Source organism: Emiliania huxleyi (assembly GCF_000372725.1).
Source record: "Emiliania huxleyi CCMP1516 unplaced genomic scaffold EMIHUscaffold_288, whole genome shotgun sequence".
NCBI lineage: Eukaryota > Haptophyta > Isochrysidales > Noelaerhabdaceae > Emiliania > Emiliania huxleyi.
This window is the reverse complement of record NW_005199870.1, coordinates 1-23,405: the sequence shown is the minus strand read 5'-3', so window position 1 is coordinate 23,405 and position 23,405 is coordinate 1. Positions and strand designations below refer to the sequence as shown.

Below are 23,405 nucleotides of genomic sequence, written 5' to 3'. Positions count from 1 at the left end.
GAGTACGACAAAATAGCACCCGTGATTGCCTGCACGCTACCCGCACTCACGGACTCCATACCCGAAAGAAAGAGAAGGGAGCTCGCGGGAGAGGTGACGAGTGAACTTCAGGTAGTGGGGAAGGCAGCCTCGATTGCCATACAGACATGGGTGCGAAACAACGACAAGACCAAGGCAAGGGCAGAGGAACGAGAGAAGAATATAGGGTGGATAAAGCGCCTGTTCACGGCATGGAGGGTGAGCCACACCGAACGTACCGAGCGAAGGGCCGAGCGGAAGGAGGACGGGGAAGATGACTCGGAGGAGGACGAACCAGTGGAAATTCAGTTGTCAGATGTCACGATGCACCCGAAGGGGACCCCAGCGCCGGCATCATCCGTAGAGGCACGAGTGTTCGAAGAGAGAGTGGACCTGAGCAACAACATGACGTGTAGGCAAATGATCGGAGTGGGAGTCAGAAATGTGGTCCTTGCGCGAGGGGAGCTTGATAGACTCGAGGGGCCAGGATACGCCGCGAGGAGGACGGAGTTGCGCAAGGCGAAAGAAGCCGCGAGAACAAGGGACCGGCAGGCGGCGGCGTCGCAGGACGAGGCAGAAGAGAACGACGCGACAGAGGAGGAAGTGACAAGGGAGAGACCGACGAGAGTGGGACGGCCGCGAGGTGGCATGAAGGTTGCAGCGAGAAGCGGCGAGAGACTGCGAAAAGAGATACGAAGAGGCAGACTCCCCAGGGTGGGCGACGGCTAGCGCACCACACTCCTCTCCTTAAAATCCCTGTGTGGTGGCGGCGTGCCGTTCTCCCATCCCTCCCTTGGGTTGTGTGTTTTCTTTCGTTGACCCAGTTGGCACGCTCAGGGGAGTTGACCCACTTGGTACGCATCTTGCGAGCTGGCTTCTTGATTCGGCGTCGCCCGCCACCGCCGCCATGGAGATCTGCTGCGTGTGGCGGACGAAGGGGCGCTCGCCGACATCTGCTGCATCATCATACACCGTCCGGTCCGTGTTGGTGCCGGATCTCGGCACAGGGTAGCACGGCAAAAAAACCGTGGCACATAGGGGACTGACTGACCGCGCGCGCCAGCGCGGGCGAAGAAATTTTTTCGGGTCCGTCCACTGAAAACGGACTCCGGCAAGCACTTTTTTGGCGCCGTGGCCGTGCTCGGCGCGCGCAGCGCGCGGAAAATCGTAAATCTGTGCCATTTTAAGCGTTTTCCACGGCCTCTCGGTCTCGCTTGCTGCGCGTGCGTGGAGCATGCGTGTGTGCGGGTGGGGGGGGTATGTTCGCGGTGCCAGGGCCCTGACCCTACCGTACCCTACCCCCTAAAAACCTCGAATCCTAGGACTGACTGACTGACTCGGGCCCGGCAGGAAGAAATCAGCATATGTGTCTCCCTTTCTTGTGCTACCCCTTGATCTCGGAAGTCGGCGCGTTCCGGTTTGTCGCAAGGGTTGTCGCAACGACGTTTGTGTATATGCCCACCGCGGGCAAGGCGCCCGCACCTCCCGGCTCGTGGCGCGCCCACGACGAGGAGGCGGCGCACAAGTACGCGGCCCGCCGCTCGTCGGCCGGCGTCAGGCGCAACCTGGTCGAGAAGCGCGGCTCCTTCGTTGATGAAAGGTCGATCTCGGCGGCGAGCGAGGAGAACCGCGAGGCGTGGCGGACGGCGTCCAAGCTCATGCGCGGCGCAAATACGGCGGTGACGCAGCTCGACGGCCCGGCGTGGGTCGCCGGGCTCGCGCCGCTGCAGCAGCCGGCGGTGCCAGAGCTGCTGTGGTCCGATTTGGGAGGCTCCGGCTTCACGCCGAACCTGGACACCATGACAAAGATGGGCGAGGGCGAGTTTTGCACGGTGCACGTCACGCTCGCAGAAGGCGCCGACCGCGCCGTCAAGACGCTGAGGCGGAGCCGGGAGGGCGGCGAGGTGGCGTGCGCCGATCTGCTTCGCGAGCTGACGGTGCTGTCTCGCGCGCGCCACCGAAATGTCATCCGGCTCAAGGCGCACGGGCAGCGGCCCTCGCTGGTCGACCCGGGCAGGCTCGGCTCGGTCCCGTTCGGCTGCCTGGAGCTGGTCGAACCCCTCTCGAAGCAGCTGCCGCCCGAGGACCCGGGCAACGTGATGCCGTGGGTGCGCGCGCAGGGGGTGAAGCGGTGGCCGGTGCAGCGCGGGCTCGACGTTGCGCTGCAGATCGCACGCGCGCTCCGCTACTGCCACGACGAGTACATGCCCGGCTACCGCCTCCTGCACCGCGACCTCAAGCCGACCAACATCGGGTGAGCTGCCCGCCCCTCCCGCTGCCCTCCCGCTGCCCTCCCGCTGCCCTCCCGCTGCCCTCCGGCTGCCCTCTCTCCCCAGACACCTTCGGAGCCCGTCCCGACCCTCCAGCCCCCCCCCGCACCGCACCGCCACTCGGCTCACCGCCGCCGCCCCAACGCCTCGCCCGCCCCGCCGCCACAGGCTCGCGCGGGGCGGCCGAGTCGTGCTGATGGACTTTGGGCTCTGCAAGCTGTGGCAGCGCTCCGCGCGCGAGGAGGAGGGCGAGGGGCGCTGCCTGACGGCGCAGACCGGCTCGCTGCGCTACATGGCGCCTGAGGCGGGCGGCCTCCCCTCGCACACGCCGAGGCAGACCCCCTCCTCCTTTTTCCCCCCCTCCGACTGGTGCCACCTCTCCCCCCCCCCCCCCTCCCCCGCCCCCCCCAAGGTCGCACTCTGCCAGCCGTACTCGCACAAGGCTGAAGTCTTCTCGTGGGCGTCGATGGTCTTCGAGCTGACGGCGCGCGGCACCCCGTGGAGGGCCCGCATTGCGGCCTCGAACGCCCCTCCTTCCTGCCCCCTCCTCCCTGCCCCCTCCTCCCTGCCCCCTCCTCCCTGCCCCCTCCTCCCTGCCCCCTCCTCCCGGCCCCCTCCTCCCGGCCCCCTCCTCCCGGCCCCCTCGCCCCACCCCCTTCGACGTGCGCCGCCGCACCGCCCAGGCGCACAAGAAGCCGTTCTTCTGGATGGAGCCAAAGACGTACCTCTCCGAGGTGTGCGAGGGAGGGCGGCGCGCCGCCTTGCCCGCCGCCGTCGAGGCTCTGCCCGAGCTGCATGCGGCCGTCCTCGCCTGCTGGTCCGCAAGTCCGGCGGCCAGACCCGACTTCGCGAAAGTCGTGCCGGTGGCGGACACCCCCCCGCCCGACACCCCTCCGCCCGACACCCCTCCGCCCCTCCGTCCACACGCGTGGGACACCCGCCGCGGGTCTCCTCCCGCCCACCCCTCCGCCACCCCCGTGTGCTAGGTGCTCGAGGCGGCGCTTGCGCAGCTGCCGCCCCTCCCAGAGGTTGTGACCGAACGTCGGGACGACGGCATGTCGTGCTGCGCCATCTTATAATCGGCAGGCGCGGGACCGAGGCGGGCTGGAGGCGGGACTCGCGAGGGCCATGGATGGACGCGCCGTAGCACGCGGGGTGTGGGGTCTGCCGAGGCGGGCCGCAGTAAAGCCTGCGCACATAGGGGATCGGGGCGTGTGTCCTGTGTAGCCGTACGTTAAACGCGACTCTTGGACGGGTGTGTGCAGCGTGGGGAGTGCACGTGCATGTGCCTTGTTATCTGTTCTCCCGGGCGGCGGGGGGCGCATGTCGTACCAAGGCGCAAGGGAACTACGTACCAAGGGAACTGCGATCTACGTGTACTAACGTGACTGATTACTTGCCATACTGGTAATTTAGAGACGTAATTCGTAATTCAAAAGTAGAGGTCAATATACAAGACCGACACGCGGTGAAGTGTGTGCGTTGGAACGTATCTTTGGACTTTGCCTTTTTGTGCGAAAGACCGACAACTCATTTTTTACAACGCGGGTCACACACGAGTAGAGTACTTGGAGTAAGAGCTAAACCCGTGACGAAAAAAACGAACGCACACCAAGCGCTAAGCGTCTGAGCAAAATTGGGCCCGCTCAGGTGTGAAAAAATTATAAGGGTCAAGCTGCCGATTCGATCCGGAAGCCACTCGACCACCGAGCGGCCGACGGCCGAAGTAAGCAGAGTAGATCAGATGGTCTAGAGGTGGCGTTCACTCGGCGACCGATACCCGTAACACATTAGCGGGGGAATTAGACACCACAGATACGCACAACCGACGCCCGAAGTGCCAAGAAGGACGTCATTAGTACGAAACCTCAGAAGGCCATGGGCGCCGAGAGAACATTCCCCCGAGAGCAAAAAAGAAAAAAGCACAACCAAACCTCCTTCCCAGGTTACCCCTGCCAAATGTCGCCGCTCTCGGGGCATGCTATCCTGTGTAAGCAGGGCAGGTGGGGGAGGGGGGCAGTCCCTCTGGTCTGATACTGGTGTGGTTCTGTCCCCAGCGTCGGAGGCAAGGGCGAAGCTAAGAATATTTAATTTTGGAGTAAGAGCTAAGAGTAAGACGAAGAGTCAGAGAGAGAGCAGACCCGAGAGAGAGTTCGCTAGATCATTATATGCTATATCCGCGCCCACACTCTGCTAGCCGCTCACCTCTGATCTCGATGCATGGCATGTCCAGGCTCCAGCCCCATGCGTCCTGTGATGTGGTGGCGGCCGGCCTGATTCGTGATTCATTTTTGAAACAAGATCCACACTTCCGACACGCGAGACGCGACGCGTCCCGCGTCTCCGCCCCGCCCCCTCCGAGCTCTGCGCTCGCTCCGCCACTGGCGACTTCGGTGTGCGTGTCTCTCTCCGGACTGCGGACATCAGACTCCGCGCGCCAACGGTCTGCGTCTCGGCGCGGGGCCGGTCGTGCCTCGCGGGCCGGGGGCCGCGCGGCGCGCGGGAGCGCGCGGGCCCGCACACCCACACATCCGACATCGGTCATTGCCACGTGCTCGTCACGTTTTGCGGCGGCCAGTCCGTGTGACCGCATTTTTGTGTAAGCAACGTTAGGGCTGTCTGGTATAGCCCCAGCCGACTCCGCTTGAACTCTCGAGGGATCTCGAGTTGCGGACTCCCTGCTGTTCACGAACTCTGTTCGTCTGTTCACACCGAGCAGCTGGGGGAGTGGCTGCGGCTATAGCAGACAGACGAGCAACGTTACGCCAGGGTTCGTGAGTGAAATTTCACCCTTTCACTTTCACATGTGAATTCACATGAAACGTTTCGGCCGCCCCCGTTTCACTGAAAATTTCACAAGTTTGCATCCAAACGCGGGTGAAAGCGACGAAGTATAGAAAGGAGAGAGCCCAACCGAGTAACTAGTGAGAGGAGGTGCGAGAGCAGCTTAGTTCGTGTGTCCTGCTCGGGGCTCAGGCGCTCGAGGACGTGTGTGTAGCCTCAATGTTCTTTTAATGCCGTCCCCGCCGAAATACAAATACACTGCAAATACACCATACACGCGAGATGCGTCGGCAGCGACGCGCACGACCTCTTAAGGAGCACCGTGTCGTTAGGGTCAGGGTTAGGGTTAGGGTTAGGGTTAGGGTTAGGGTTAGGGTTAGAGGATAACAGGGTAAGTCAGAGAGTTCAAGCCGCGTTGTGCAGCTCCTAAGAGAATGGTCCGGTTTGGGCCGAAGCCAAATGGGGAGGAATCAGCGGTCCGTCGACACGAGCTCTCGGTGAATACTTTGGGTTCTTCGGGTTAGGCAAGGGTTAGCGTTAGGGTTAGGGTTAGGGGTTAGGGTAAGGGTTAGGGTTAGGGTTGGTTGTCGTCGCACGATCTCGATATCTTTCTGGCTAAGACGAGACACAGCATCAGAGGCGACCCAAGCGACACACCAGAGCACGGCCGGGGGCGCGAGCCGCCATCTTGGACTGTGAGGCGAGTATTTGCCACCGGGAGCTCGCCGCCGCCCCTGCGCCGCCGCCGCCGCCCTCCCGAGGCCAGATAATAGCCCAAGTCGAAGAGTGCGCGCCGCCCTCGGTATCTGGGTGGCAGGCGGGACTAGAGAGAGGCACGCTGGTGCACGGCCGGGGGCGCGAGCCGCCATCTTGGACTGTGAGGCGAGTATTTGCCACCGGGAGCTCGCCGCCGCCCCTGCGCCGCCGCCGCCGCCCTCCCGAGGCCAGATAATAGCCCAAGTCGAAGAGTGCGCGCCGCCCTCGGTATCTGGGTGGCAGGCGGGACTAGAGAGAGGCACGCTGGTGCACGGCCGGGGGCGCGAGCCGCCATCTTGGACTGTGAGGCGAGTATTTGCCACCGGGAGCTCGCCGCCGCCTCTACACCGCCGCCGCCGCCCTCCCGAGGCCAGATAATAGCCCAAGTCGAAGAGTGCGCGCCGCCCTCGGTATCTGGGTGGCAGGCGGGACTAGAGAGGCACGCTGGTGCACGGCCGGGGACGCGAGCCGCCATCTTGGACTGTGAGGCGAGTATTTGCCACCGGGAGCTCGCCGCCGCCCCTACAACGCCGCGGCCGCCCTCCCAATGCGTCGAGAGTCGACTCTCGACTGCTAAGAGAGTTCATCCCACCATCGGCACCGTATTCGCCCACAGCACGCCAAGATATTCATATTGGTCTAGTGCACACATCAGCTCAGCGTGAGCCTCCTTCATCGCTTGGCTGCTGCTGGTGGAGCCAACACTTGCAAGTGTGAAGTGAGTGTCAGCGTGTCGGAGCTCGGTGGGAGCATCCGTCCTTATTCACGTTCACACTCGCTCGGAAAAGTGAAATTTCGTTTCACATGAAATGTGTGCGCGAAGTCGTGAAAGCTGAAAGTGAAAGTGAAATCGATTCGCTGTTTTTCCTTGTGAAATCACGAACCCTGCGTTACGCAAAACAGACCCTTCTCACAGAGACGAAAAAGAGAATGCAGCGAAGGTGCGTCTTAATGCGGATGCCTTTTGCCCCCCACATCACCAATTCACCATCCCCCTCACATCCGGCCCCATCGGTGCTGGGACGACGCGCCGATCCCCGCGACCTCTCGCTCTTCCCCTGCGGCCGTGCCACGTTGCGCGTTATTCCGCGGCAACCGCCGCCGCACCTCATGTGCTGACGCTGCCTGGCATGAAGCTTCTTCTCCGGGCGCGCGGTACCCAGCAACTATCGAGGATTCATCAACGGCAAGCAGGGACTCGGCCACGCGGAGCTCCTCAAGAGAGGGCAGCTTGAGCGGGATCGCCAGCAGCGCCTCGGCCACTGCGGCAAATGTCGTCCTTGCATCGCGGCCCATTTTAGCCGAGTCGAGGCGGAAGGCTTCGCCGCTGCTGTTTGACAGGAGACGCGCTTGCACGGCGACGATGCTCTCGGCAAAGCTACCGCCCCTATGCTCGGGGTAGACAACGCCGTGTTGAAACGCGGCAGGGGAAGAAAAGTATATGCTTCCCGCTGGCTGTGTTGTCGCCGCGATGGGGCAGCGCGCGAATGCGCCGCCGCTGCAGTTGGCATGGAGCGTCCGCAGCCCATGCAGAGCGATGCCGAGGTGGAGTGATGAAACGGGGTGGTCTACGTGCCATCCCGGACCCCATGTCCCACCCGAGTGGACCTGGACCGACAGGTGCGCAAAGAGACCACCCCGGCGCAGAATAGAGCTCAGGAGGCTTGCGAACGGGCTCGACGCCTCCAGCGGACCGAGGCGTGCGAGGAGTGGAGGGGTCGCCTGGGCGCGGAGAAAGACCAGCAGCGCCCGCAGCCCGGTTGGCGCGGCGGGCTTGGGCGTCGTCTCGGCGCCACAGACGCGCGACGCAATGCCGAGGCCGTGGTAGTGGCCTTCCCGGTTGACGTGTCCGCTCCTCTTGTCGGCAGAGACCGGGAGGGCCAGCACGTCCGCCTCCATGAGCGCGGCGGCACGCTGCACGTGCGCAAGCACGTCGGGGGACGCCCTACCACGTTGCATGGCGAAGGGGACACTCCCCGCCGACGAGCCCCAGGGTGTGCCGTGCCCGTGGTAGGCTGCCCGCATGGGTCACCGAGCCGCAGCCGGAGGGGGCCTTGATAGCGCGCGAAACGACGCCTCCCGAGTTCGGATTTCCAAACACGGAGTTTTGTTGTGTAAAATTCTACATGCGAAGAGGAGTAGTTGAATTGAGAAATGCGTTCGGCTTCGAGACAAAAAAATCGGGAGGAGGCCTGGGCGGCAATGACAGATTCTTGTACCTTTGTTAGGCTACAACAATGAAAAAGAAAATTGGGTTTGTACTATTTCACTCCCTTTGTTCTCTTCTCATAAAATCGGAGGGTCGGCCCACGGGGGGACCTCCCTAGCTGTTCGCACTCGAATGCCGTGGGCCCAGCTCGTGGACCCCCTATACCGCGTCGGCGCCTCAGCGGCGTGGATGGTGCCGCGACGGCCCGGCGACCCGATAGGTGGCCTTCCCACATGCATCTCCCCAATCGCGCCCGCGCTCCGGACCTCTCCGCGCGCGCGCAGTGCTCACCGGCGCCGCCTTCGGAGCGCCGCCACGAGCGCCGCTCGCCGCACATATGGCCGGCCACGCGGCCGCCCTGGCGCCGCCCCGGCGGTGACGCTCGCCCGCCTGGTCTCAGGAGCGGCACCCGGCGCGTGATGTCGGACGACACGCGGCCTCGCACTGTGGAGAGCGACCAATGCGCGGCATTGAGCGAGGCGGGCGTGAGTGCCGCCGACCGTGCGGTCGCGGCTCTCCGCGCGCTCGGGCGCGAGGCCTACAGCCACCAGCGCCAGGTGCTGCAATTGCAGTCCGACGGGGGAGACGTCCTCCTCTGCGCGGCGACGGGCGCCGGAAAATCTGCCGCCTACCAGGCGGCTGCGTATGCGGCGCCCGACTGGACGCTCATCGTCGTCCTGCAGCCGCTGGTCGAGCTCATCCATGAGCAGACGGCGCGCACGAACGCCGACTTTGCGGAGCTTACGCGGCTCGGGTGGAGTGTCGGGCGCGCCATGCACGGCGCTCATTACGGGCGGCCCTCGGACGGTGCGGCGCCTGCCGCAGCAGACGAGCCCAGCGCCGCCCCGCTCGACACGCCCGAGCTTGCGGAGGGCAGTCTTGCGCACGCCATAGCGTACGACCCGCAGCTGCGCATCGTCTACGTGACGCCCGAGGAGCTGGCGAGCAAGGAGAGCGGGCGGTGGACAGCTCGAAGCGCGGCGATGCAGTGGGCGCTTGCCACGCGCAAAGGAGAGATACTCGCCTGGGCCTACGACGAGTGCCACCTCGTCGACCGCTGGGGCTCCACTTTTCGCGACGCGTACCTGCACGTCGAGGAGGCGTGCACTGCGGTCGGTGGACCAGCAGCGGCGGCAGACACGCAGGATCATCCGCATGGCGCTCACCGCGACACTCACCCTAGGACAACACTCGCGGCTAGGAGCGCTTCGTGAACTGAAGCGACCCAACGATTTTATGAGTGGCAGCAAAGGGAGTCGACCTATTTACAACGAACAGGCGCTCTCAAAAAGAAAAATACGTGCACGCCACCGAGTCGACGCGAGGGCGGCGCAGCCGCTGAAGGCCCTGCTGCCGATACAGCGTACCGCAACCACACGAATGCTCTTCCTCCTAGTCCTGCCACTCAGTGGCACACGTCCGCGCGTGTCCGCTACCCTTGCGCTATCCTGCGAGACGCAGCGTGTCGCGGATGCTCTGCGTGCTCAGACGGACCGGCCAGAGCCGCTCCGCCTCGCCCGCGCCCTCGACCACGCCTCGCTCGACGCACTCCTCTCCAGCAGCGCAGAGGATGCGAGCGGACGCTGCACGGCTGCACTTCTCGCCGTGGCGAGTGGCGCGGAGACCGCGGAGCCGGCGCGAACCGCCGCTCTGTGGGCTCTCGTGCGCCTGCTGCGCGCCGCTGGCAGTCGCTGCACGCCAGACACCCTCTCCAGAGTGGCGGCCGTGGCACGCCACTGGCTGCTGCACCCACTGGGACGAGTGCCGGGCGCCGACGGCTCTCTCTCCAGCAGCCACGCTGCGGCGGTGGCGCTGCTGCGCGAGTGTGCCGCCGCCGCGCTCGAGCTCCTCGGCGAGGGCGAGGGCGGTGCGGAAGAGGCGGATCGAGAGGCGGCGGCCGCCGTCGCGAGCACTGTGTTTCGCTCGTGCTCCCACGGCGTGCTCAGCGGCCGTCTGCCGCCCGTCCACGCGGTCGAGCTGGCGTCGCTCGTCGCGGTGCGCGCCCTGGAGCTGCGGGAGGCGGAGGGAGCAGGTGGAGCAGAGGCGTCGACGGCGAGCAAGCTGTGGCTGTGGGTGGTGAGGGAGCTCGAGGAGTGGCTGGCCGGCGACCCCGGGGCCGCCACCGCGTCCGAGAGCCGGTGCGCCCTCGGCCTCGGTGTGCTCTCGGCCTTGCTTTGCTCCGAGGCTGCCTCCCCACCGGAACCGGAACCGGAGCCGCCGGGGCGGCGGTCCGAGGATCTCGGGCGATCTCGGGCGATTTCGGGCGATCTCGGGCGGCGGTGCGAGCCGCTGGGCGAAGCACTGGGCGAGCGCCTCTTGTGGGGTGTGCTGCGGGCGGGGCGACGGGGCCCGGCCTGCTCGACGCTTGCCTTGCGGCTCCTTCCTCTCCTCCACACACTGCCATGCGCCAGCTCGCTGCGGAGCGAGATCGGAGAGGGCCTGCGCCAGCTGCCCCTCGCGCTGCTCACGAGCCCGACGACGAGCCAGTCGTCTTTGGGCCGGCGCGTGGACGCTCTGCGCTGCCTGGAGGCGCTGCTGACGCAGCCCGGGGCCGCTCGCTCCCTCGTCTCACACGGCGACCTCCTTCCGCACAAGCCTGGCTGGTGGGAGGAGGTGTGCGACGCGCTGCGGCCGCCTCGCCCTGGCGATCGCCCTGGCGATCCGCGCCGCGAGACCGTCGAGGAGAGCGGGCTGCGGCTGCGAGTGTGCGCCTCGGTCCTCTCCCAGTGCCTCGAGGCGCGGACTTCGGAGGCGCCGCCCGCGCACACACCGCTCGACGAGGCGCGCGAGGCGCCGGGCCGGCTGCACGAGGCGGATCAATGCATGAATGAGCCTTCAATCGATGAATAGGCGCCGAGCCGGCTGCAGCAGGCGGCCGAGCGCCGTGCAGTCACTCGGAGAGTCGCCGAGGCGATGGGCGCGGGGCGCGGCAAGGAGGCTGTTCGCATGCTGGAGGAGGCGGGGCTCGTGGGTGGCGGTGGGCCCGGGGAGAGCGACGAGGCGGTGGGGGAGCAGCTCGGCGCGCTGCTCTTTGAGCAGGAGGGCTCGCCTCCCCTCCACCCTCACCGCAGTGGCGCCGCCGTGCAAGCCCCGCACCGCTCTCCCGGCCTCCCTCGCCGCCCGCTCGCCTCCCGCACCCCCCCCCTGGCCCGCCGAGCAGGAGGGCCTGCCTGCTCGCGAGCTGGGCGAGCTCCTCACGCGAGCCGAGCCGAGGTACGCCGCAGCCCTCGCCGCCTTCCTCGCGCGGTTCGACTTTGGCGCGCTGAGCCTGCCCGACGCACTGCGCCTCCTCTTCGCCGCCCTGCGCTGCCCCGGCGAGGCGCAAAAGATAGACCGGCTGATGCAAGCCTTCGCCCGCTCCTACTTCGGGGACGGGCACGCCCCCTTCCGCGACGCCGACGAGGTGTACGCCGTCGCCTTCTCGGTGATGATGCTCAACGTCGACCAGCACAACCCGTCGGTGCGTAGCAAGATGAGCAAGCTCCAGTTCGTCACAAACACGCGCCGCGCGGCCAGCCACGTCCCCGCCGACTACCTGGGGTCCCTCTACGACGCCGTCGCGGCGGAGGAGCTCAAGGCGCACGACGAGCCGCCGGGACGGCCGCCGCCAGGGCAGCCGCAGCCATGGCAGCCGCCAGAGGCAGCCTCGCCGCCCGCCGTCTCCGTGTGGCGGTGGCGCTACTTGCGCCAGCGGTGGAGGAGTGCGCCTTCGCCACGGCGCCTCGCGAGCGCGCGCAACGGGACGACGTCCCGGGAGTTGGACGAGGCTGTCGCCGCGCCGCTTCTTCCGGTCGCCCTCGACGCCGCGGCACGCCACCTCTGGCTCTGCTCTGCGGACGAAGGCCTTCGACCCGCGCCGCTGGTCGACGAGGAGCCAGACTGGCAGAGCGCCGTCCGCTTGCTGATGCTGTGCTTGCGGGCGAGCACCCCCCCTTCCCCAGGGCGACCCGTCGGTGTCGCTGGCGGCGCTGGCGATGCGGTCGACGCCGTCGTGCGTGCCCTCTGCGCCGGCTCGCGCGTCGCCGCCCCTCTGCTCCACGAGTCGCAAGGCGCCTCCGATCCCTACTCCGACGGCCCCATCCGCCTCGTCCTCGCCGCCTTTGCCGTGGCGCGAGCGCTGCCCGAGGAGCTCGGCCCCGCCGGCTGGCACTCGCTCGTGCTCACGCTCCTCTCGCTGCAGCAGCTAGGGCTCTGCCCGGCACCCCTCGCGCCCACTCAGCCCGTCATGGGCGCCGCGGACGCCTCCCGCCCCGACCCCGACTCCGTGCGACGCGCCGGCGCGATCGACGCCGCCGTGCGGCTCGTCGAGGAGTCGCTGCGTGCGCCGGGGCCTCCGCTGAGCGAGCCTCTGTGGATGCGCCAGCGCTCCTGCTCCATGCGACTGAGCGCGGTGCAGCCGTCGGCGGTCCTGAGCTCCGCGATGGCACAGCTACCCCGGAGGGGCTCGAGCGCGCTCCTGGCCGCGCTGCTCCGCGCGGTGGACGACACGGTCCTCCTCTCGCTGCGGAACCCGCACGCGGGCTCGCTCCCGGCGTCGACGGCACTGCAGCTGCTGGGCGAGGCACTCAGCAGCGACTCAGCCGCGGCGCGCGAGGCCATTCCCGCAGCCATGGACCGGCTTCGTCGTGTGTTGGCCACCCCGGCATGCCCTCTGCCCGTCCGGCACGCCGCGTCCCACTCCCTCGCCAGCATCCGTGCCCGTCAGAGTCAGCTTGAGCATCGAGGTGTGCAGTAGTTTCCCCCAGTCGAGACTCTAAGAGACTGAGTGGCCAAGTTTTTTTTTGGATGTCGCAGACACACGCGCAGAAGGGAAACTCAAAGCTCAAGGGGGCTCCCACTCTCAAGCGGTGAGTCAAGCAGGGTTCCCACGCACCGTGATCCGCGTGTTCGGCTTGGCAGGGCGGCCGCGGCACGAGAGGAGGTAGGGCTCGTCGTACAATCAACATCGACGCACCGGGCGAGGCCAGGGGCGCTCGCAGACCGCGGCCGCCGTGGCGTTCCCTGCAGGAACGTTATGGAGTCGGCAAGCTCACGAGCCTGCTCTCGGCGCAGTCGGAGGAGTGCGGCTTGAAGCCATTCGCACTCAACGTCCTCGGGGCCAGCGGCTTGTTCCGAAATCACCCGGCCTGCCAGCCTCTGTGATAGCGTGGAGGGGGAGTCAAAGCTGTACGTCATGAGCTTGCGGCGTCTGAGCGCCTCTTCCCACTCCGCCTTGCGCGCTACGAGCCACTGTTGTTTCGTGATGCGATCAAGATCGTCAGAGGGCAGGCGCCCCCGCGAGCCCGTGTGCTCTGAGGCCCCAGCAACTTGCCGCTCGGCCGGATCGAACAGCGGTGCGACTCGAGTAGACCGTCTCGCCAAGCCGGCGGGCATGCAGTTGCGGCCCCGCCCTCGTCGCCCATTCGCCGGGCAACTTTCGTTTCAAAAGGACGCGCGTAAGTGCCGTTTTTCTTCTGCATTCGCTGGCGCAAGCCTCGGGAAACTTTTTGCCCGCTTGTTAGTGCCAGTGCGCGCCAGTCTTCCCGTGCCTAGGCTTGTGATGAGAGAGCGTACCATTCTAATAAATTCGCGCACGACATCTCTCGGCGCAATCCTCTCTGACGTGCCGGGGGTTCATTAGTCGGGCGTGGCGGCGGAGCACTCCCGGTTGGCGGCATCTCGGCGGGCGGAGGGGGTCCTCTTCACCCCCTGCCCAAGCGTGGGTGTTCGCAAGGCAGGCGAATTCTCTTTTGCCCGCTTCGTCTTCCGCCGTGCCTCATGGGCGGCCGCCGCCTCGCGGACGGCGCCATCGTCGCCGAGAAACCCCGTTGGCCGCGGTACCTGGCGACCGGCGCCCTCCTCGCCACGCTGCTGGCCACCCAGCCATCGCACAGCTCACTCCTCGAGCATCTCGAGTCGCTGGCCGAGCACCCGAGCGGTCTTCTCGGTAAGCTTAGCTCGCTTGCCTCCAGCCTGCACGCGAGCGTCGGCGCAGAGTCGGCCTCGTACGGCCTCTTCCGCCTCGGATCCTTGAGTGGAAACCACTACCTCGGCATTCTCGGAACGTGGATCAAGCTTCCCGCGTTTGCAGCCGTGCTGCCGTCTTCGCGGCGAGCGCGCGGCTCGGCTGCCGCGTCGGCGGCGTCGTACATGTGCACGTCCTCCTTCGAGCCGGCCGAGCAACTCGTGCTCCTCTCGGTACTGCTTCACCTCCTCTGGCTCACCCGCCCGAGGTGCATGGTGCGGCACGCAGTCTGCTCGCTTGACGCGGTGCAGCGCGGCCGCGTCTGGACTCTCCTCACGGCCAACGCGTCGCACGCGGCCTTCCCGCACCTACTTCACAACTGCATCCACCTGCTCCAGCTCGGCCCGCTGCTGCACGCCACCCTCGGCTGCAGCGACCTCCTCGCCCTCATGCTCACCGCGGCGCTCGCCTCGTCCGCAGCCTCGCTCCTCTGGAACGGCGTGCTCGGCGGGCGGCCGAAGGAAGGCGGCCCTCCCGCGCCCCGCTCGTCCCTCTCTTCTCGCTCAGCTTGGCCGACCCCCCGCACCTCCCCATCCCGCGCAGGCTCCCTCGGCGCGTCGGGCGTCGCGATGGCGATGGTTGCAGCGAACGCCGCCCTCTACCCTCGAGCGCTGGTGCACGTGTACGGCCTTGAGCTGCCGGCACCGCACGCGGCGCTGCTCTACCTCGTGGTCGACGTGGTCGCCTCGTCCTCTGGGCACGGTGGCGGGGGCGTCGATGCGAGTGCGCACGCGGGTGGGGCGGCAGTGGGCTACGCGCTAGCCCGCCGCTGGCAGAGAGGTCTCGACCTCTTCCCTTCCTTCTAGCTTTGATGAGTCGGACGTGGATAGAGCTGCAAGGGGAGAGGTGGAGGCTGCACGGCGCTCTGTCCCGCCCGTTAAAAATGATGTACATGCATATGTGGCCCCTCTCATATGCACGTGTAGGTCACACGTTATACCGAGACCGCGGAGAGCCGTGTCACAGTTCTCAGTGCTCGTGCCGGTCTCGCAGAGAGGCGTCCACGCCCGCTCTGTGCGCGGCGCTGCGCCTCTCTCCAGGGTCTCTGCGACCGTTCAGTGTGCATTATGTCTCGCGGTCGTCGGAGGCGGCGGGAGGTCGCGGGGTGGAGCTCGCCGGCACGCACTTTTTTCCCGGGTCCCGGGAGCGTCACTAGAGTCTGCCCCGAGTCATGTCACATGTGCACATGTACATGCACGTGGGTCCAGTCTCTTCAGATCACAGAGTCGCGCTGACACGACTTTTTTCTCCTTCCCATGTGGACGTGGCGCTGCACAGTAGACACGTCATTCAGACGGACCCGCGTCTCTCCCCCCCTGTCGCTACAACCTCCCACACGCACAGGTGCGTGTTGATGCATGATAGGCGCCGGGTTCAGGCCGCCCTTGCCACCTGCCGCCACGCGGCCCACGAGCGAGGTCGCGCCAGCCGCCTCAATAGTTGCCCCCGGGCTGCCACGCTGCACCGCCCGTGCGCGGGATGCAGCGCTCACAACTCACACCCTCTCCCGCCCGCCTCCAGCCCCTGCCCGCCCTCGCCTCGCTCACAAGCGGTAGCACACCTTTTGGACGCCGGTGATGATGTTGTTGATCTGCGGGAGGGCGTCGATCTCCAGGTTGGAGGCGTACGGCATCGGGATGTCTGCGCCGGTGACCCGCTCGACGGGCGCGTCGAGGTAGTCGAACGCCTCCGACTCGTAGATGCACGCGCCTATACGTGAGACCCATCGGCCCGTTCCTGACCGAAGACTCGCAAGACACGTCCCGACTCGCAGACGCAGTCGCCGAGCTCGGCTCCGATGCCGCAGGCGGGCCACCCCTCCTCGACAGTCACCAGCCGGTTCGTCTTCTTGACTGACTCGATGATGGTCAAGCTGCGGGCGGCGGTTAGGGTTAGGGTTAGGGTTAGGGTTCGTGTGCACATGCACATATTGTACATGTGCATGTGCATGTGCATGTGCGTGGGTCCAGTCTCTGGTGAGGGTTAGGGTCAGGGTTAGGGTTAGGGTCAGGGTAGGGTTAGGGTCAGGGTCAGGGAGGTGGTGGGATCGCGCACCGGTCAAGAGGGCGGACCGAGCGCAGGTTGATGACCTCGGCCTCGACGCCCATCTTTGCGAGCTCCTCGGCGGCCTAGGGAGGCGTAGCAGACAACACGAATGTGATGCCCTTGCCTGCGCGCGTGTCGGAGGTGTGTCTCCGAGGTGTGCTGGTTGTTCCGGTTGGAGTCTCGGAAGAGCCGCAAAACAGCCTCCGCGGCAGTGTCTCGGAGGCGTCTCTCGGAGGTATCTCGGAGGTGTGTCTCGGAGGTGTGTCGGAGGTGTGTCTCGGAGGTGTGTCGGAGGTCTCTGGGAAGGTCTGTGGCAGGCCTGGAGGCAGGTGTGCACTCCGCGAGAGTACGAGACGAGAGTGACGTCTGAGCCGGCGCGCTCGATCTTGCACTCGCCGATGGGGACCGTGAAGTCCTTGTCGAGCACCTCGGGCCCGATGTCGAAGGACATGCCGTACAGGATCTCGTTCTCGAGGAAGACAACCGGGTTGTCGTCCCGGATCGCAGCCTTGAGCAGCCCGCGCGCATCCTCCGCAGAGTACGGCGCGATGACCTGGCGAAGGAGGGGGGTAGACGGGGGGGGCGCTCGGCCGTCCGGCTCGGCCGGCCAACGGAAGGGGTGAGCGGCGGGCGCGCCTTGAGGCCCGGGCAGTGCGCGTACCACGCGGCAAAGCACTGCGAGTGCTGCGCGCCGACGCCCGCTGCGGCGCCGTTCGGTCCGCGGAAGACGATGGGGACCTGCGGGGTGCGGATCGTGGATCGGTAAGGGGCGCGCTGTAGGCGGCGACATGCGCCCCTCCGCCACCCCCCTGCGTGGCTCACCTTGATCTGCGCCCCCGACATGTAGTACATCTTTGCAGCCGAGTTGATGACGTGGTCGATGGCTTGCATCGAAAAGTTGAAGGTCATGAACTCGCAGATTGGCCTCAGGCCGGCGTACGCGGCGCCAGTGCAGATCCCCGTGAACCCCGCCTCGGTAATGGGGGTGTCCACCACGCGCTTGGAGCCGAACTCCTCCAGCAGCCCCTTTGTGATCTTGTAGGCGCCCTGGTACTGCGCGACCTCCTCACCCATCACAAAGATGTTTTCGTCCCGCTGCATCTCCTCGCGCATCGCCCCGTTGAGCGCGTCACGCACAGTCATCTACAAAGGGCGTGGGAGCGGCCAGGTATCCACGGCTGAGCGCAGGACCGAGTGAGCTCCCGGCAGCCGCCAGGCAAGCCCCCGTGGCCGCGATGGAGGAAGGATCCAAGGGGGGGCAAGAGGCGGTGCGGACCTGCGTGACACCGCTCATCGCACGCGCACCCAGCGGCGCCCGCTGCGCAGCGGCGCGCGTCACGGCACGAGACAACATTCCGACTGCGAGAGAGGTGCGAAGGCCGATCCTCGCCGAGGGGCCGAAGCGGGAAAGAATTTTAAGCTTCGAGGGAACCCGAGATGCTGGGGCGAGCCTCGGCGAGACTGCGTCAGCTGTTTTCACAGCAGGCTGGAAGTACCTCGCCAGCCCTCGACGCATACACAATTATTTTTTTGTCCTTCACCGCGCTTTGACGACGTTCGTCGTTCCTCCAACACAGTCCGAATCGCGAAAGAATTTTATAGCACACAGCTCGGACTGGCACTACACTCCTTTGGCGGCACTGCAGACTGGCTCGGATTGGCACTACACTCCTTTGGCGGCACTGTTTTCTTTCTTTCTTTTTCAAATGGACGAGAGAGAGAGAGAGAGAGAGAGAGAGAGAGAGAGAGAGAGAGAGACCACAGGCAACACGAGAGCTGAGGGAGGGTGTAGAGGATGTAGAGTGTAGAGCACTGTAGAGCTGTAGAGCTGTAGAGCGCTCTGGAGCGCTGTAGAGCTGTAGAGCTCTACATCCGCCGCGGGACGATGTGAGTCCGATGTAGAGCGATGTAGAGCGCGCGCGATTTTGCTGTAGAGTTGGTTGTAGAGGCTCTACAGCCAAATCGCCAGGAAGGCAGTGACTCAAAGAGGTCGAGCCGCGCTAATGGGGTGTCTCCGAGCTTACTGGAGCTCTGATGGACGGCCCTGACTACCCCTGACACACAGAGAGTCACTCTGACGGCACACAACACCCTATAACTGCGTCATGACCAGCCTGCCATGCGTCGCCGGTGCCGCATTCGTCGCTGTGCTTCTTTAGCAGGCGGTGGACTGTCGGCTGCGAGGGACGGTCGCATTTGCGCGAGGCGAGGCGAGCATTGCTGCGCGTTGCATGCGCCATGACTCGCGCCAGCGAGCGCGTGCGGGAGCTCCTGGCTGAGCGCTGAGTCCAAGCGAGTTGCGCTGGCCACGATCGCTACGCTGAGCCGAACTGACGCGCCGAGGCGCCGGCCAGTCGCAGCCGTGAGGCATGCCACAGCAGCAGAGGCACCTGCCACCCATTGGGCGGGCAGACAGAAGGCCAGGGCAGCACTGGCAAGTGCAACGCGCCTCATGTCGGAGAGCGACCGTGCCTCGTTCGCCGCTTATGATGTAGAGTTGTTTGTTGTACTACTCAGTGTACGTACTTTTAGCTTACTGGGAGATAAGGGAGAGGGGGTTGTGTTCTCTAGGGTCTAGGCCCCTAAGGGCCCTACGCGCGGCGTGAGAGCTCGGAAGCGAGCTTTGCACGGCGATCGAGGATGGCGCGGTTCACCCCCTTCACCGAAGCGATGCCGATGGAGATGCGTTCCGCGTGGTGTGACACAAATGAGAGGCGGGAGTGGGGAGGGTACGCGGTGCGGTCAACGCGCCCGAGCGTTGAGCCTTGCGCGCAAGGCGGTTGATCTTTGCAACTGCAGGCGGCGAGAAGCCGCCGCCGAATGTCTCGTGGAGAAGCAGGTTGAACTTGTTTCGTTTGCTCTCTCTTGTTGTAGAGATTTCACGTTGTAGAGCGCCTCCACATCGCTCTACATCGGACTCACATCGTCACGCGCCGGATGTAGAGCTCTACAGCTCTACAGCGCTCTCCAGCTCTACAGCTCTACAGCCTTAGGTTGAGAAATGAGGAGGTTTGGGGGCTTAAATTGCCATTTAAGAGATTGCAGGCACGGGGGTCCCTCTTTTAAGACCGTTTAAGAAAATCGGCCTCACCGGCATGCGTCGCCGCGTTCCGCGCCGTTTTCTCCAATACTGCCGTTATTAGGCACAAAAAACCGCCCCTCTGAAGACACATCTGTAAGAGTCTGGTGCACTGGCAGGAGCCATACTATGCATAGGGGACGCGTGCAGCTAGCTGCTAGGCTAGCTGATTGTAGCCAGCTACCCGGCCTCCGGCGTCTCTACCGGGAGCTCCTCCGGGACCATCGACCTCAGGAGCTCTCCCGCACCGTTTAAGCGTTTAAGACCGTTTGAGGAATCGGCGGCCCAGGCAGCCTTAAAACGGGCCTAGGCTCGTTTTAAGCCGTTTAAGCCGCAGGCGCCCCAGGGCCCACCCTTTTAAGCCTAGGGGGCCCCTAAGTCTACAGCGCTCTACACTCTACATCCTCTACACCCTCCCTCAGCACGAGAGAGAACCGGCAACCGCACGGGAGCAAACAAAACAAAACAAATGATGTGTGAGTGTTAGAGTTGTTTGGTATTGCTAAAAATCTCTCTCACGGAGCTGGCAGCTACGAGCATATCACTAGGTCCGTCCCTGCGCAAGTTGCGGATACACCCTAGTCCCCGAGGTGGAACCTCCTGTGGACCTTCTAGGCCCGCGGGTAGCCCATCCCTCACTGGCTCCCAGTTCCATCACCATCAGTAGTATTCCACAGACGACAGAGCAGTTAGTCACATCTCACTTACGACTTAGCAATAGCAACTGAAATTAGCATAGATTCACAGTCTCCATTCCAAACTTTGATCCAAGGGCTCACACGCCGCTCAAGTCTTTATCATTTAACTTGCATTTTAATCATTCGAAATGCCAAGCATCTTGGGATGCGAAGCATCTTCAGATGATTCGAGCATCCCAGGATGCTCCGGCATTTTAGTTTTGAAAAAACCATCGAGATGCTCGATCAAATAGGCAAGTAGACAGTGTCAGTGATCAGTGTGCAGTCCAAGTAGGGTGCATCTTAGATGCATATTATCTCAAGATGCGCATATCATCTGAGAGAGAGATTTTTAGCAATATCATCCGTAGTACTGTAGATGGGGGGGTCCCGCCGCCCCTGACGGGCACGCCGGAGCGTAATGCTAATGGGGGGGCATATAACGGGAGATTAAGTACGGGAGGGGGGTGGAGACTGAAGAATTTCTTTTGTCTATGTCAAACCACACCAGCACGGAGCCACGGACCGCAGCTCACCGGAGGTTCCTCCCCGGGTTCCGGACGAGTGCGGGGACCATACCCGGCTCATCTCCCGTCACATCCCATCCCGCATCGCCACACAACACCTACCGCACCTCATCTGACGCCCTCACTCTCCGCCACACGCGACGCAGCTCGCTTCTGCAGTCGAGTGCGCGAGAAGTTGGCCACAAACGTAAAGGGCATGAAAAAGGAAACGAAGATCACAAAGGAGCTGGCAGGCAGCCGCTGGGCGGTGAGCATCTGGCGGCGCGAGAGCGCGCGGCTGGCGCCCGCGACGCCTAGGCAGCCCGCAGCGGCGCCGATGAGCGCCGACTGCTTGAGGATCGGCCCCCGCGCCTCTGCAAGTGCCGCCGTCCGCGGCGCCTGCCGGACCCGGTCGGCCAAGACCTGCTCGGCGTGGCGCCGGGCGACGTCGAGCCGCTCCTCGTGCGACAGGCCGCTCTCGTCGAAGGCCGTCGAACGGTCGCCGATGCGGCGCAGGGAACGTGACTCGGCGCTCATGGCTGCTGTCGGTGTACGGCGACCGATGGAGGTCCGGCTCGCAGGCCGATGCGACAAGCTGGCGGAAACTTCGCTTGATCTACCCTTATAAGTCTCTCGTGTCCGCGCCGACGCTCTTTTAACGTAGAACGTAAAAGCTGAACACTCCACCGCCCGCCGACGATCGATCAGTCCACAATCGTCGGCCCGCAGTGACCCGCAGCGATATATAAATATATATTACACACATGGATGCCGCCGCCCCCCCGGCCCCTACGGCCGACGCGCCGATGCACGACCGGCCTCCGTCGGACGGCTCTCCGGCCTCTCCGGCCGCTGCCGCCCGCGTTGCTGCCGATCCAGTCCCTCTCACGCTCAGCGATACCCGCACAACCTACGACAACTTTGAGGTCGCCGGCTTTGGCCAGGTGCAGCCACCACCTGCTTGCCTCCATGTTCACGCTTCGCGCCCCTCCCCCCCCTCTGACGCCGCCGTATGACCTTAGGTGAGGGGCACGACTACCCGCCTGGAAGGCGCTCTCATCAGCAAGTCACCCAGGCACCAACTCCTGGGCGTTTACGCTTGACTACGAAACCATGCAGTGGATGCAGCTCGATCAAACCGGCGACGCCAACAGCTGGTCCCTGGGCGAGTTCCTCGCCCAGGATGAGGTGCGAGTCATGATGCTCGACCCAGCGTGCACCAAGTCGCTCACATTCCGTGAGTTCGTCAACGGGCCGAACACACTCTCCAAGTCGACTGCGATCTCGGACTCCGACAACTGGACCGGTGCACCGGCCGCGGAGGACGATGGCTCCCTCGACGACATCCCTTCATCGACGGACGCCTTCACCGCCGCCGGCCCTGGGCCATCCAGCGCGGCCTCCGACGGCCTGCACGTGATCGAGCGGGTACAGAAACGGTGGCTGCCCAGCTCACACCCTAATCGATCTGCCTTAGGCACGGAGCCAACGGAGCCATCGCGCATGCCCGCATCGCGTGCGGCTCCGAGGTCTCCCGCCGAGACCGGCTCGGCGCGGCGCGTGGCCGCACGCCGCCGTTGAAAAGGCGAGATAGGACCGAGGGGAGAGCGCCGGCCACATCGAGCGAGCGCTGACGTGTAAGGTGTCTGTGCTGCTCCGGTGTGTGTGGGATTCTGCCTCCCCCCCATCTGTGCGGCGAGTTGTTTGCGGCGCGATGCCCGATCGTGCGCGATAGCCTCCCATTGTGCGTGGTGTGTCGGTGTGTCGGGGTCGTCCGGAGCGTGTGGCGGCGCCGTTGCCATCAGCGACTGCTCCACGTGCCACGACTGCTTTGACTGACGTGACTGACTGTGATGAGACATGAGAGCTGATGCGTGATGGATGATCTCCGACAACCCAAAACCAAAATGCAAATGCGGAGTGGCCCACTTTGGCGTGCAGTCTGCAGATCCTGCGTCTCTCTCACTGCCCGAACAACAGAGACGGGTACCGCCGCAGGTCCCACACTAGTTTTTTTTAAATTGGGGGCGCGGGGAGGCAGTGCGAGTTTCTTGGCCGTAGGAATTCTTCTCCTACTGCTCGTCGAGCTAATGCTGGGGCTACCTCGCTCCTGGTCTGCCTACCTCCTGGTGGTCTGCCTACCCCTCACGTCTAGCCTCTCTCCCTGCCCGACGGGCCTGGTGGGTCCGCGGCTGCTGCTTGCCTCGCGCCTCGCCCGCCGCGCGCCGCCCGCCCTCGCGGGCGTGCGGCGCAAGGTGAAGCGAGACGCCGCCGTCGAGATATCAAAGCCGAAGGACGACCCCAAGGGGTTCGGCAAGGCAGAGCCGGCGGCGGCGGCGCCTCCCCCGCCGCCCAAGAGGCAGGCTGCGGCCCCGGCCTCCCAGGCTCCGCCCGTCGACGTCTTTGCCCTCGCCGCGCCGGGCAGCCGCCTCGCCGACCTCCGCGTGCCTGCGTCGCTCGCGCAGCCGGCGGCGGCCAGCTACGGCGAGCTGTTCCGCAGCGTGGCGCAGGCGGCCTCCTCCGCGCTCGGCGACGACGCCGCCTTCTCCGCCTTCGCCGCCGCCAACCGCGACCTGATGGACTACCGCTTCCAGTACAAGCTGACGGCGCAGGCGCTCGCGGCAAAGAACCTCGGCGACGCGGCGGCGGGCGCGGAGCGGTCGGCGCTGTGCGATGCGGCGGTGCGTGCGGGCCTGCGCTTCGACGCGCCCCTCTTCCGCGAGGTTGGCCCCGCGGAGCAGCGGCTCGGGCAGCTGCTCGGCAGCATGCAGCAGGCCGGCGTGGCGGAGGTCGAGGGCGGGGCCGCAGTGCAGGCGGCGGGGGGGGCGCCGCAGCAGCAGCTGGCCTTCTGGCTGGTGACGTCGGCGGCGATCGCCGCGTGGGAGTCCAAGCTCGACCTCCCCTCGGTGGCGGACCTCGCCCGCCAGAAGCTGCGCGAGCTGTGCGCCGTGCGAGAGCGGCTCGAGGAGGAGGGGGCGCTGCTGCCAGGCGAGAAGAGGCGCTGGCATGCGCGCGGCTGCCCCTCCGCTTGCTGACCCCCCTGCCCCCCCTCCCCC

General features: G+C 65.2%; 7 protein-coding genes across 7 annotated transcripts; 4 read left to right on the top strand and 3 right to left on the bottom strand.

The window, feature by feature from the left end:
* Positions 1-1,472: 1,472 nt before the first annotated feature.
* Positions 1,473-3,726, top strand: EMIHUDRAFT_457955 (hypothetical protein; the record flags this gene model as incomplete). The annotated part of the gene is made up of 5 exons (XM_005775960.1): positions 1,473-2,272; positions 2,457-2,592; positions 2,701-2,772; positions 2,972-3,151; positions 3,275-3,726. 5 exons carry the CDS (start codon positions 1,473-1,475, stop codon positions 3,365-3,367), a joined length of 1,281 nt encoding a protein of 426 aa, XP_005776017.1. The 3' UTR covers positions 3,368-3,726.
* Positions 3,727-6,824: 3,098 nt separating this feature from the next.
* EMIHUDRAFT_239400 (hypothetical protein) lies at positions 6,825-7,853 on the bottom strand (the record flags this gene model as incomplete). Its single annotated transcript, XM_005775959.1, has 1 exon — positions 6,825-7,853. One exon carries the CDS (start codon positions 7,851-7,853, stop codon positions 6,825-6,827), a length of 1,029 nt encoding a protein of 342 aa, XP_005776016.1.
* A 603-nt stretch (positions 7,854-8,456) lies between these two features.
* On the top strand, positions 8,457-9,238 carry EMIHUDRAFT_239399 (hypothetical protein; the record flags this gene model as incomplete). Its single annotated transcript, XM_005775958.1, has 2 exons — positions 8,457-9,149; positions 9,221-9,238. 2 exons carry the CDS (start codon positions 8,457-8,459, stop codon positions 9,236-9,238), a joined length of 711 nt encoding a protein of 236 aa, XP_005776015.1.
* Positions 9,239-9,417: 179 nt separating this feature from the next.
* Positions 9,418-12,772, top strand: EMIHUDRAFT_631924 (hypothetical protein; the record flags this gene model as incomplete). The annotated part of the gene is made up of 3 exons (XM_005775989.1): positions 9,418-10,740; positions 10,888-11,040; positions 11,198-12,772. 3 exons carry the CDS (start codon positions 9,418-9,420, stop codon positions 12,770-12,772), a joined length of 3,051 nt encoding a protein of 1,016 aa, XP_005776046.1.
* Positions 12,773-13,794: 1,022 nt separating this feature from the next.
* EMIHUDRAFT_239397 (hypothetical protein) lies at positions 13,795-14,847 on the top strand (the record flags this gene model as incomplete). Its single annotated transcript, XM_005775957.1, has 1 exon — positions 13,795-14,847. One exon carries the CDS (start codon positions 13,795-13,797, stop codon positions 14,845-14,847), a length of 1,053 nt encoding a protein of 350 aa, XP_005776014.1.
* Positions 14,848-15,185: 338 nt separating this feature from the next.
* Positions 15,186-17,476, bottom strand: EMIHUDRAFT_444048 (hypothetical protein). Its single transcript, XM_005775956.1, has 7 exons — positions 17,364-17,476; positions 16,910-17,230; positions 16,724-16,825; positions 16,407-16,640; positions 16,097-16,170; positions 15,826-15,914; positions 15,186-15,751 (listed from the first exon to the last, which is right to left on the bottom strand). The coding sequence occupies exons 1-7, from the start codon at positions 17,439-17,441 to the stop codon at positions 15,585-15,587; spliced, it is 1,065 nt and encodes a 354-aa protein (XP_005776013.1). The 5' UTR covers positions 17,442-17,476; the 3' UTR covers positions 15,186-15,584.
* Positions 17,477-20,478: 3,002 nt separating this feature from the next.
* EMIHUDRAFT_116328 (hypothetical protein) lies at positions 20,479-20,886 on the bottom strand (the record flags this gene model as incomplete). The annotated part of the gene is made up of 1 exon (XM_005775955.1): positions 20,479-20,886. One exon carries the CDS (start codon positions 20,884-20,886, stop codon positions 20,479-20,481), a length of 408 nt encoding a protein of 135 aa, XP_005776012.1.
* Between the last annotated feature and the right edge of the window lie 2,519 nt (positions 20,887-23,405).